Raw genomic sequence first — 13585 nt, forward strand, 5'->3', positions numbered from 1 at the left:
CCAACTAAACAATGTGACACAAAGTCCAGTTTGCAAACGACCAGTTGTTTAATCTTCTTATATCTATTTTTCTTCTCTTTCTCTTATTGGACAGCAGAGGTTGAGCATCCAGATGGCGGCCTGCTCTCTGACTCCCTACCCCCCCACCCGCTCAGCCTGCCTTCCCACGCGCTCGGCCTACCTCCCCACCCTTTGGACCCAAGTCTGGCCCACGCCCTTCCACCCGGCCTCCATGCCGACCACGACCTGCTGACCTGCGGCCAGTGCCAGATGACCTTCCCGCTGGGCGACATCCTCCTCTTCATTGAGCACAAGAAGAAGCAGTGCCAAACGCCGCTGCTGGCCAATGGCTGCTACGACAAGATGACCGACCGGGGAGGAGGAGGAGGAAGTCCGACTCTGCAGAGCCTTCATCACCACGCCCAGCGGTTGGAGCTGAGGAAGGTGGTGGAGCCGGTGGAGATCGGCATCCAGGTGACACCAGAGGAGGAGGAGGAGGTGGTAGGAGAAAGGGGAGGAGGTGAGAGGGGAGCGAGGACGCCCATCAAAGGAATTTGCCCCAAGCAGGAGAACACATCGGCAGGTAGGCATGACAAACACACACTCTGAAAGGATAGCTCAGCATTTTGCTTCCTTCTGAGAGCAAGATGAGAAAAAATATCATTTTTTTTATCTGTGTGTTTATTAGCAGGAGTCAGGACACCAACCAACACCTCTAAAGCTCTCATAAATGGAAAGAAATGTAAAAAACAAAATGTGTGCTTTTAGGGGAGGTATGTGTCAGAACTATTTCTTAAGAAACCCATCTGCTGAGTTCTCTTAACAGATTGGTCTAAATATACTTTTGAAATTGAGAATGGTATTATTATTACTCACTGTAGATGAGTTATGAATGAGAGAAGTGGGAGTATATGAAATTTAGCACAGCTCCACAGATAGTTCTGGAGTGGTAAATGTGCCTTGAGCAATAAGACACTTGCTCAGAAACATGTCATTTCCCATGCGTGTTATTACGCAAGATCTTTGTGCTTTTAGACACCACATCATTGCATCTGAAAAGGTTGAAATCAGGCGTGTTAAAAGTGTTTATGTTGTAATTTTTAATGTCTGGTAGGGACCACTTTTCCCATAGTTTAGGAGATGACCAGTAAAGCAAGTCCACTTCTATTACTACCCTCCACTTCCAGCCAGTGTTCGAAATGACCATTTTGACTCACCTGTCAAGGGGACTGGTAGACGAAAAAAATCACAGGCCAAGCATATGATAAATTGCGTTTTTGTGTCACATATACATTTGTTTCAGTACATTTCATTGAGATAATAGTATAAGTATTATGTTGAATACAAACTTAAAGAAGAGGCCAGGGCAAAATTTGAAGCAAAATTATTTTAATATTATGATCAATGGTTAATCAAATCAAAAATCAAGTGTATTTGTAGAGCACATTTAAAAACAACTGTAGTTGTACAGAGTTTTACATGCGTAACTACAGTTATTGTGATTGTGTTCTGAGCACTTCTAAAATGCGGTCGACCTACGCTCAACACTGTACCTGAACGCCTCCTGTGTAGACACACAGACGGAGCACTCGCTGCTGCTGCTGCTCTGCTAAACGTGCTGCTCACACTATGCTCTCTGTGTAGACACAGTGTCAGACCATCTCTAGCGCTGCTACTGTTTAGACGCGTGTAAAAACACATATGGCGCATGTGTCTACACTATAAAGGGACAAACATGAGTAATTTCCTCCGAGCCATCATGCCAGATATTTTATTACATGACTATTTTGGTACAAACATTTACCTGCCAGTGTGGCGGATAGCCTTCAGGGATTTACTTGCCAAACAGAAAATGTACCCGCATTTTTGTGCTTGGCGGGTGTTAATTTTGGACCCTGCCTCCAGCACTTCTGTGCTGGGTCTCCGGCTATAGCATGGATTGCCAGATACAGTTGGTGAGCACAGGTTTTGGTGTCTGTACAGGCATGATGATACCAAACCTAGCAAAGACTTGAAAAAGCCACACAGCTGTTTTTTGCCAATAAATAGTTCCAGCATAAAAACCACAAGATGTAGTTTTTACATTTCTCTTTGTGTACACATTAGACAAACTAGATACAACCTCAAGCCAGCTGTTTCCCCTTGCTTTCATTCCTTATGCTAAGCTAGAGTAACTACGTCTCTTCTCCAGATCCATACTTAATGCACAGACATGAGATGGGTGTCAGTCTTCTCATTTCACTTTCAGAAAGAGGGTAATGAGCATATTTCCAAAGAACTATTCCATAAGGAAGGAAGGAAGAGATAGAAGGAGGGATGGCAAGATGTTTGGGACAGTACCAAACCTGCAGCTCTGTTTTCACACTATACAAATGTACCTTTACTGCTTTTGTGGATGCATCATGAGACTTAGTCCATCCTCTCTAGCAAGAGAGGGAGAGAAAGAGAGAGATGTGTTCATTTCATTAGAAGGAGAGGACAACAGAGAGAGGGAGAGAAGAGAAAGAGGGGAGAGACAGGCACATTACCCACTCAAAGCCCTAAACCCCCTCAAGGACTCGGCTAGTTGAAACAAATTGTGCAAAACGTGACAGAGAGACTCACCCCGACTTTCATGGAGAAATCCAGCCTAAGCCATCTGCTTAAAAAGGTGAAAAGCTCATTAAAATTCAAATAAGCAAAAGAAGGGAAAAAAAAACACGATGAGAGGAGAAGGAGGAGGAAAAAAGACAGAGAAAGAGGGATTAAAAGTGGCTAGTTTCTCCCCCATTCAGAGGGGTAAAGAGGCAGTTTAGCAGGAGAGCAGCTGTGGGGGGAAGAGCACCAGCAGTTATCTCTCAAACCAGTCAAGACGCTCATAAAGAAGCCAGAGGGGAAGAGCAGAATATTCCAGTCTGTAGGTGTGTTTCCATCCACCTGTTTTTACGTGCATTTTCTATGTGTGCATAAAAAAAACCTGAGTGGAAACACTGAAAATTTGAAAAAATCTTGAAATATTGCAAAAAGTGCAATGGAAACAGATTCAGCGAATAAATGATGATGTATAGAAATCATGTGACTTAAATGTCACTCAAGCTTCCACTCCACTGGAGAGACAAAAAATGGCAGCAGACAAAAACATCAGGCATGATGTCATGGAGACTGCAACATACCTTGAAATAATACAAGAAACAAACATAAATGCCATATTAAATGGGAGACAGCAACAAAACGCCAATGAAACATTGCATCCTCTTCTTCTGCAGTGGTCTAGTGGGACCTGGCTGGAGAATTAGCCCACCTACCGCTTATCTTGATGAACCAACTAATATCCACATAACGGTAATGGATGGAAACGTGCATAAATTCACATTTTCTTTTGCTGATTTCCTGAAGATTTGGTTAAAATTTGCGATTTTACGTGTGACAAGAACTCCTAGCAGATGTCCTGCCTTCCTTGAGGTCACTGTTTGTAGAACTAGAACCCTGTACCTCAGTGCTTGACGGCAGGTACTCACCAACAACCAGCAGGTGCTAAAATTAACCACGAGTCAACAGCTGAAAAAGATGACAGCATGTAGAAAACAAACATTTCTCTAATTTGACATGTGGTATGTTGCAGACGAAATAAGACACACAGCTGTTCATTTTCCAGTACTGTTTGGGTTGGCTTCTGTATTGTAGCCAGTAGGTCTGTTTGGAGTAGACATAGTCCATCTTGATGCTTACAATATACACTCATAGGGTCAAGGTAACATCAAATCCATACTGGCAAGTTAACATATGCATGTGTCATGGAGTATGGAAGACTGCGTGTTTGGAAATATCCGAAATTCAGCTTTACTCCTCTTAGTTTGGACCAACACTGTAGCCATTAAACCTTTCCAAGACAAGCTGAGTTTACAAAATTTAGATGTAATAAAAGACCACATCCAGTTGCCTTTGACTCAGTACTTGTAGATATTGTACTATACGGGATGGATGCTTCATAGATGAATAAACCCTAATCCTAATGAATTACTAGTATTTGACAGTGAGATGGAAATTAAAGGCATGCTATGCAGGATTTGTCGGGTGTTGTTTGTAAACACAACATTCAAACTTGGCCCCTCCTTCCCGGCTTAACATCTCTCTCTTCTGCTGTCTGTGCCTGTATGCATGAGGGCGGGGCTGAGCTACACACACACACACACACACACACACACACACACAGAGTGGGCTGACTTTAGGTTATACCTTACTCATGTCAACTATGACTGCTCGCTGCCGTAAGTGCAACAAAGTCAGGCAGTAAGGAAGACAGTACGAGCAATTTATCAAACAACTGTTGAACAAGCAGAACATTGGCATTATGTCCACCATTTTTGTAGCTTCCTCTTGTCTATGTTGTCTATGTTCTATGTGAGTCCCACACACACACACCCTGTGCGCTGTTATTGGCTGGGGGCTACACATTCACTGCCCAAATGTTGAAGCCCAGAAACATCCTGAACACAGCAAAAAAATAAGAAAATACAGGCTCTCTGTTGGTACATACAGCGTCACACACTTGTAGTGAGTCATAAATGATGATTGAGAGGGATTATTTTTGTATGCGTATATACATTGTTTTTTAGGAAAGTCTTGCATAGTATACCTTTAAATAAAATGAGAACTAAAATGAAATAAAATGAAAGTACGCAAAATACTATTAAACAAAAGAATGCAGGTTTTGATTCACAGGTATTTAGTGCAGCCATTTGTCACTATACTGAAATCTAACAGCAGCCTTCTGAATGAGCTGTGGTTACAGTATCTGTTTAAGACAGAATAATGGTGACCAGCTGAAGTAATTTTTGTGAAGGATCTCAAAATGTAATATAAAAATAGTAAAAATAAAACATTCATTCATTTCATTTAAAGAGGACTGTCATCTAGTTGATAAAATAATGATGTGATAAATGATTTGATACAACTGGTCCTAATAAATGATTCCAAAGATTCAAATCTGGCTTTGCCAAATGTGTTGTCTCCAAAGCGCACAGTATTAATCATAATATATTAGAAATACATCTGTCTTCAGATGAATGCATGGGATATCTTGCCAATACTAATCAATAGCACACCAATTCTTGCAAGTCTTTAAGGGGTTCTATTTGTCTGCTGGAATTGTTTTCTATGCATTTCCCGAAGCCAATTTATTCCCGTTCCTCAGAGAGAAACACTCCTGCTTTTGCTCTATTTATAGCACCATTTCAAAAGTTTGTGTAAAATCTACCTGACATTTGGACGGAATCTACACTAAATTCATCGGCAGCACTGGACTAGCCGCACAAGAAAGGCTGGCCACATGAGGAAATGCACTCACAGGTAACAATCCTGACTCTGTTTCCCCATTTAGTGCGTTGGAGCAGGACACAGCTCCTCTGAACGTGTCAGCCTGCGGTTTGGCCTGCGCTGTAAAACACTGTGTTTGGGCCTGAACTTCATCAATATTTTACCAGGCTGTTACAACTCTGCCAGGCAGCCGCACAGCACTGCTGTGGACAGCACAGCCACCTGAACCTCTGACAGCACGGCACTTAGGTCAGTAAATGTGCTACGGCTTTATATTTAACACGACAACCTGAGCAATTGGAGGGTGCTAATAACTCTAATACAATCCCAGAGTGTCTGCAGAGCTGCACTCAGGTGTGTGCACTAATTGATTGGCATTGGTCACGTTATTAGCTCGGCATTATTCATATTTATGTGCATAAGTATATTTTTCCCCCTGCGTTTAAATGCTTGCAATATAACAAACTGTAATCCTCTTGTGAAATCAACTCCACATGTGCAGCGTTGGAAGGCTTGAAATTGTAATTGCACAATATTTCTTCATAACAGAATGTGCAATAATTTTCACATTAAAAGCAAAAACATATTAGCGGCTCAATTGGACGTGCACTGCGGCAACTGTAAACTATATTGCTGCAATAACATTTTATGTTTCAAAATTACCCTCGGTATTTCACAATTTCCACATGAAATATGTCCAACTAGCACCTTATTAACACGAGGAGAGGACAGAGGGGTTTATTAATCGAGCCGGAGTGTAATTTGGAGAGAACACGCTCAGCCCTACTCATAATCACCGGGGGATTGAAATATGGCAGGTGGAATTTTCTCTTTGCAAGTCAGACCGAGCTTTTTCTCCAGTAGATTTTTACACCTTTCATTACCTGGTCAGGGAGTTTGAATGTCAGCTCAGAACACGACTGGCGACAACGCTTCGTAATTGGCTCCCAGCAGGTCAAACTACTCGTTTATTCTCAAGCTTTTTCACTTCCATTTGTTCGCCATGTGAAATGGGACACACACACATATTCACACACTTACATGTGCATCAAGCCAAGTTTTTTTTCACCCCCCTAAATTAGAAGATGTGTTCTTGCTCTGTGAGTGCTGGTATTTTTTTTTTCTCTATATCCATCTGCCAGGTTGCAGAACAGAGAATGTAAAATGGAAATAAAGGAGCAGAAAGCTTTTTTTCAGTTTGTGTGACTTCAGCTGTATTCAGAGCTGAAGAGCAGTTACTGTGGTTGTAGTAAAGCATGCTGTAGACTTATACTTATTCTCAGTATTCACACCATCTTGAGTTGTTTTCGTCTTGTTTTGACCGCTCGTCGTCATCGCTGATTGCACGAGAGGCCACAGACAGGAAGGTGTGTGTTGGTTGTCACAAATGTTTTTGCATCAGTTGACGGTTTAAGGAAAGAATTATTTTGATTTACAGTTCAAAGAAAATCTTCACATTTGTGTAAAAGCATCCAAATCAGTGCACTTCCATACATTTTTAAATTCTGTGCAAAGAAATGTGATACTGATTACACTGTGGTTGTCTCACATGATAAGAACATTCTCAGTTCACTTCAAAAACACAGTTTCACTGTATGTATCATGTACGTCATTGACACAGTATAATTAAACTTTCATCTGATTGTAATCTAAATCAGTAGGAAATCGTGTTTGGCAACAAGGAAAATAATAAAATCAATAAAAATGTTCATGGCACCATATTATACAAATTTTGGTGCATGTACAATAAAAATATGATTGATATATCTTTACTGACTTGCAGCAAAGAATGCAACTCACTTCGAAATGACTGGTTGCTACATACTTATTTCTTTTTATGACTTTTCATCATTTGATCAGATATTTTCTAACTTACAGAAGTTAGATTTTGTTATTTTTTCTGTAGCAGCCTCTATTCCTAATCTTGTCTCCTGGACATTAATGATAGCCATCAACGTCGTCGGTAGGCCACGCTGTGTGCACATGCGCCTGTAAATCACCACGGGTAAGAAACAGAACATGAAGAATATCTGAAAGGACCATCTTATGACATGCACACACACTCCCTTTAGGCCACTCACAGCCCCCCCAAAAAGCTTTGATCTCACAAATCCATATCAGGAAAAGAGAAAAATTAGCAAACAGCCCCCACTCCTCTACCTGGACATCCATTCAGTTCCCACCAGCACACATATCAGTGTGCGATTCTCTTCCTCTTCCATAACACTCTTCTGCTTGGCCATGTATTTAATTCACATAAACCATACGTCATTTCATAATCTTTTAAGTTTAAAAGAACAGCTGAATTGTCAGCAGTTTGAGGTTATGACACAACACCTGACATTTTTACTGAGTCTCTACTCCAAACACTGAGTTGTAGCTTGAGAGGAGTCAGGCCAGTTATATCTCAGCTGTTAGCTAGCTAAATTTGCCAGGCTAATTTAGCAAAACAACAGGTAGGCTAATGGCCTAAATACGCCAAGCAGGGACGCGGTGCAACATGTCTGCTGCAGCAGAGCGCGTCGATTATAATCAACTGAAGATGCTACACTGATGCTACACCTGGCTACCACATAAAATTGTACTAAGGCGTTGTCTTCACAAAGGAATGTCTAAAGTCATGAAATGACTTTCTTTAATCACCAGCTCTTGTTTTATAATCTATCTGTCTTTAAGAACACTAATTGCTTTGCATGACCATCAGTATAATTCTCTACAATGACACTGAAATGAGTATTAAAAGGAAATATTTGCATATTTTGGTGGTGTGATATTATTATAAAACGACATTCATCACATAATGACATAACCTATGTTATTTAAATAATCAAAGTAGCCTAAATACCCCAAATGGTCAATAACAAGTCATAAACAATTAACAACCACTGCACTTATGAGTAATTTAATGTCACAACAAAATCGATATGACAAAGTCAACCGCACAATTTCACCTAATCAATTATTAATTTAGACATTTCAACAATGTGTGAAGAAGAAAACATCACCAAGAAACTCGAAGCTACCATTAAAGCTTTTTTTAATTTATAATATCACAACGCAAATATATATTTCCCTCTAGGTGTTCCTTCATAAAAACAGAGTAAGGCAACAGGGTAATTAGGCTAAATAGCCTATAAACAGTAAATAATAACATGTAAAAACAAAAATGAAGAACTACTGTACTTAATATAACAAGCACAGTAGCAGATATAAATTTACCTTGTATTGACAGAGTTGTCATGCTTCAACTTTTCAGACCAGTCAAAGAAACCTGACAAACAGTTACACAATGGTTCAGTACAGCCACATTTTTTACTTGTTAGCAGGTCTTGGTCACATGCACCTACAGTTGTCTTCTCTTTGGGTCCGGGGATTTAAACTGGCAACCTTCTGGTCACACACCCTCCAGAGTTAGTTGGGTTAGCAACAAATGTCACAGAGGTGGAATCCTGACAGTTTGGATTAGAAGAAAGAGAAGGGAAGTCATTTTAACTGAAAGGCACACACACACATACACACACACTCTCGCGTAGGATACCTGCATATCACTGAGGAGTGTTTAACACCACCTGACACAGTGCTGTGCAGCCCTTAAAGCCTTGTCAACTAGGGTTTAATTCAGATATTTAACTAAGTCCAGTTGGAGTGGAGAGGAACACACACTCACACTCACACACACACTCACACACACACACCCATAAAGGCACGGGTAGTTTTGACAAACTCAAATATGATGACACCTTTTTAATCTGACAGAGCAATTTGACAGGCTGTGTGTGTGTGTGTGTGTGTGTGTGTATATGTGCCAGCTGTCTCGCTCTACCTCTGCTTTCACACACGCTTTTTTCTGTCGTTTTTTTCCCAACTGACTTTTTTTTTCTTTGTTTGTTCTCTGTCTCACTGTCTCTGTCTTTCACACACAGATGGTTACATGTGCACATGTGTGTAAGTAGCTCTCTCCCTCTCCCTCTCTCTCACACACACACACACACACACACGCGCGCCCGGTTTTAATTTGATTATGACACACAACAGAGAATAATTAATACACATTATTTCAAACGGGATGTGCCATATATGCAGAGTAAGGAAATGAGAAAACACACACAAAATGAAAAAAAAAATCATTTTCAAGAGAGCGTGTTTGAATCTTATGTAAACATTATTCACATGGACACACACACACAGACATCTTCAATAAATAATGACTGAGCACAGTGGTGTGTCCCTAAAATATTTACCATATGCTTATTTATCTTCCAAATGAAACTGCACAAAGACTTAACAAAGAGCTAGGGCACGGTGTCTGTGTGTGTGTGTGTGCGTGTGTGTGTGTGAGTGTGTGTGTGTGTGTTTGATATAACAGCCTGTACTTTAGAGGCATTACAGCGCCCGCTGCTCTTGTTTTTTTGCGTTGTTTCAATAAAGCTGGGAGGCCTCTCGGATGAAGCGCTGGCCTTTTTGAAGTGGTAATTACTCTGGTTTGTATCGCTGCTCGCTCTCTCTCCCTCTGTCTCTCACTACCTCTCTTGCCCTCTGTATCCTGTGTGCTTTTGGCTAGTTTCGGTTTAGGTGTTTTTGTGCGTGTGCGCCTGTGTTCACACAGCACAGTCCTGATGCATTTTTAATAGGCCTGTAAGGATGTGGACGGACACACACACACAAACACTTTTAGTTTTGAACTGTGTGTTGGATAAGTTACTTGAAAAATGTAACTAGTTACTCATTACTCAGTGGAGAGATAATTAAGTAACGTTACCTTACTAGGTACTCCACAGCAGAATTAATTAAATGTTTACTTACGTTAATTTACATTACATAGCTGTGCTCCATCAAATGTGCCTTGTAACATCTTAAAGGCAGCTACAGTACATCTTCATGTCACATTTTTTGGAAGGCGTAAATCTAATTTGCAGGAGCTGCTTCCCTCTTTCCTCCTGCAGCTACTGCACCAAGCTACTGTACATCCCACACTGAACACATGGAGATGAAACTGATATCAAGCCTACTGGGAAGACAGTAAACCAACAACGCCCCAAAATGTCAAAGTAACAGAGTGTTACTGAGATTAGTGGGTGTAAAAAATGAATTTAACATTTGAATCTCTTAAAGTTACTCAGTAATGAGTTACATCCCAGCACTGGTCTTGATTGTGTTTCACCACAATTCATTATCCCCTCTGCACCAGGGGGGAACTAGCACTGATCAATCGGCCACTGATTGATTTTACGTCTGACCGGCTCAGACCAGAACTGGTAGGTGTCTGTGACTATAAAGCCGATGGTATTAACTGATCTGGTGTTGCACTACAGCTGCGCTGAATAGTGAGAACACCAGTAGGTGAACATGCAGACAAGAAACCCAATTATTGAGAGTAACCAGGTTATGTTACCTTACACCGATTATACTCAAAATCTCTGTATACATGCGCTTCTCCATAGTCAGGTTTCTCTCCCACCATGACCTCCCCCAGACGGTCACCTGGCTGCCAAAGAGAACAGGTCAGTCGGCCTCTTTACATAATCTCGGATGCAAATGGGAATTTCCCTGAGAGCTTCCCCGTTTTCATCGCAGATCATTTTAATACAAAATTAAGCTTCAACAAGCATGTAGAACAGAAAGTTTTTGCTGTCTCCAGGCTGTTAATTATATCAAACTAAAGAAAATCAGTATCGGCAGGTCAAGCTTTTAAAAAATTGGCAATCGGAATCAAGCAAGAAAAATGTAATCAGTGCATCTTTACTCTGAATTTCACACTTGCTGTGTGTGTATTTGAGTGTGAATGTGTGTGTGTGTGTGTGCCTCATTTTCTCCTTCCTCTCCTTCCTCCATCCACTTCTTCTAAACGACGCTCTACCTTTCCTCTGTAAATCCAGCATCCTGGACACAAACCAGACACCGAGAGCAAAAACAACCGAGACATGAAGGCTGGAAAAGAGAGAGCGGGGCAGAGAGACATAGAGAGACACAAAGAGAGAGAGAGAGAGAGAGTTTTAGCCATTAATAGAGCATAAAAAGGCAAAGCGGCATCTCATGTGCTTCTTAGCATTTTCAAAATCCCTTTTTGCGATTTTCGCCTCGTCGCCTCTCTCTGCTGCGTTAATCACTTTGCATGCACTCATTTAAATATTAAATTTTTCTTTAATCATCAAAGCCAGTGAGCATCATGCATATTCATATCATCTTACCCCCCCCCCTCCTCCTCCTCCTCCATCCCTCCATCCCCTGGATCTCAGGTTCATTACTCTGCCGCGCAGCCATTAGCAACTTCCCTAATCACACAGTTTACACACACGGCCCATGTATGTGCACGCACACACATACACACACATGCAGACACACACACACACACACACACACACACGCACAGCTAGCCACTAGCGCTAACCAGTGCTAATCCACTAACTAGACTAAAACACACAGGCATCCCTCCAGTCTAAACTGAGTGAGCAGACTTGTCATCCATCCCGGCTGCTAGATGGCTGGAGCTGGGAGTATTTGTCAAGAGGCTCGACGAAACCCTCATTTGCATAATGACTTTGTAGTTCTGCATTAATAAAATTTGCATATGAAGCCGTGTTAATTACTCCTGATCAGCCTTTTTTGCATTCATGCATGGTAATTTTCGGCGACTTGCGAAAATTGATGTCCTGGCGTCAGGGATGAGATTGGTGGAAGAGGCTCTGAGTGTGTGTGTGTGTGTGTGTGCGTGTGTGTGAGAGAGAATGAGGATGAAGGCAGGGCGGAGATGATGAAGGCGTGTATGTGTGTGTGTGTGTGTGTGTGTGTGTGTGTGTGTGTGTTTGGGGGGGGGGGGGGGGTTATCGAGGCAGAATAGATGGCAGATTGGTATGGTTTGTTTTTCAGGCAGCGTCTCTCTTTCGATGTCTGGCCATAACTTTTATGAAATCTCCTTTAATTGCTGAGAGTAAAAGGAAAGGCTTTTCAGTAAAATCCCCTCCTAATTTTGTCGTACAACACACACACACACACACACACACACACGCGCGCACACACACAAACACGCAGTCACACGTACTCAGAGGCTGGCTGGCAGCCATTTGTGAATCTATTGTTTACTCTCAGTTCTTCATTTCAAACAGAGACTTTATTTTGCTTTCAGCCTCTCAAACTGTGCCGGGTTTGATCAAGATTGGATAATATTCACAGCATTTTAAAGATGATAATTAGGTTCTAATAAGAATATTATTTCCTTTTTTCTGTCTTTCAGATGCCTCTTTTTAGGAATTTGTGTGTGTGTGTGTATGTGTGTGTATGCTCTGTATGGAGGAACATTATGGTTTAGAAACAGATTTCTTTTTTGATACAACAACCCCCCAAATAGAACTACATCTGATCAGATTTATTGCCATATGATTCACATTGTATTTAATATTCCTCTGGAGGACCCCCGCAGGTCCCTGGACCCCACTTTGAGAACCACTTGGTTTAGCAGCTACTGAGACATGACGTCTGCTTTGCTGTTTGGCTTTTAATAGCTTTGGAAAATCATCTTTCCTTTGATGAAAATGGCATCTAAGTGAGCGAAGGTTGATTTTAGAAGCTTTTCATTTATTTAAAGCTTTTCCCTCAAGGACGAGCTCATTTGAATTCCCCAACAGGGACGATCAGGTTTAACCAACCTCCTGCTAAACCCAGTTAGAGAGTTTCTTCATGGTCCCTCCAGAGTTCAGGTATTTATTCATGGAATTTATTTTGGCATTTTGCTTGTGGTTTTGGCACAGGGCTTTGAATGTACTGTATGGGTCATATGTGTTTTTCTTAGATGCGCAAAAATCTAGCAAAATGGAGAGCCTTGGTGAAAGGGAGAGAGAATGTGTGTGTTTTTCTTGGTGGTCTCTGATTCATTTCGAATGCAACAACAGAATTAAAGCCAGAAGCTATTAGCAGCATGGAGAGTCCGGGGAGCCGGCCAACGCAAAGGCATTTCCAACCGGATGGACATGAATCACAGGCAGCCATGAATAAAGGTTTTTAAGTGGTAATACTGAAAATTCCTGTTTTTTGTTTGTTTTCTCTCCATTTTTAGTCAGGAGAGCTCATGAGAGCTTTCTGTTCCGCTCAGTGTGTCCCACTGATCACCTGTCAATCCAACAGTGTGAAGTCTGTAATCTGTATAGGTGCTGGAGTTGGCGCTCTTTTTGTGTCTTTTTAGCCAAAGTAGCTACCACTGCTAATGCTAACCCCCCTAGCTCTCCCTCTTTTCAGTTTTAACTTACTAAAAATGTCAAACATAACTTCCTGTGTTACAGGTAAAATGTACACAAGA

General features: G+C 41.4%; 1 protein-coding gene across 2 annotated transcripts in view; it reads left to right on the forward strand.

The window, feature by feature from the left end:
- Window positions 1–13585, forward strand: part of bcl11ba (BCL11 transcription factor B a) — a 51803-nt gene that overhangs the window by 11339 nt on the left and 26879 nt on the right. The window contains exon 2 of one of the 2 annotated variants that reach the window (XM_067613803.1): window positions 95–583. In XM_067613803.1, coding sequence (XP_067469904.1) covers window positions 95–583 — 489 coding nt within the window. The remainder of the gene's footprint in view (window positions 1–94; window positions 584–13585) is intronic. The other variant, XM_067613804.1, reaches the window with a different exon arrangement.

Source organism: Thunnus thynnus, chromosome 16 (assembly GCF_963924715.1).
Source record: "Thunnus thynnus chromosome 16, fThuThy2.1, whole genome shotgun sequence".
In the NCBI taxonomy this organism is placed as follows: domain Eukaryota; kingdom Metazoa; phylum Chordata; class Actinopteri; order Scombriformes; family Scombridae; genus Thunnus; species Thunnus thynnus.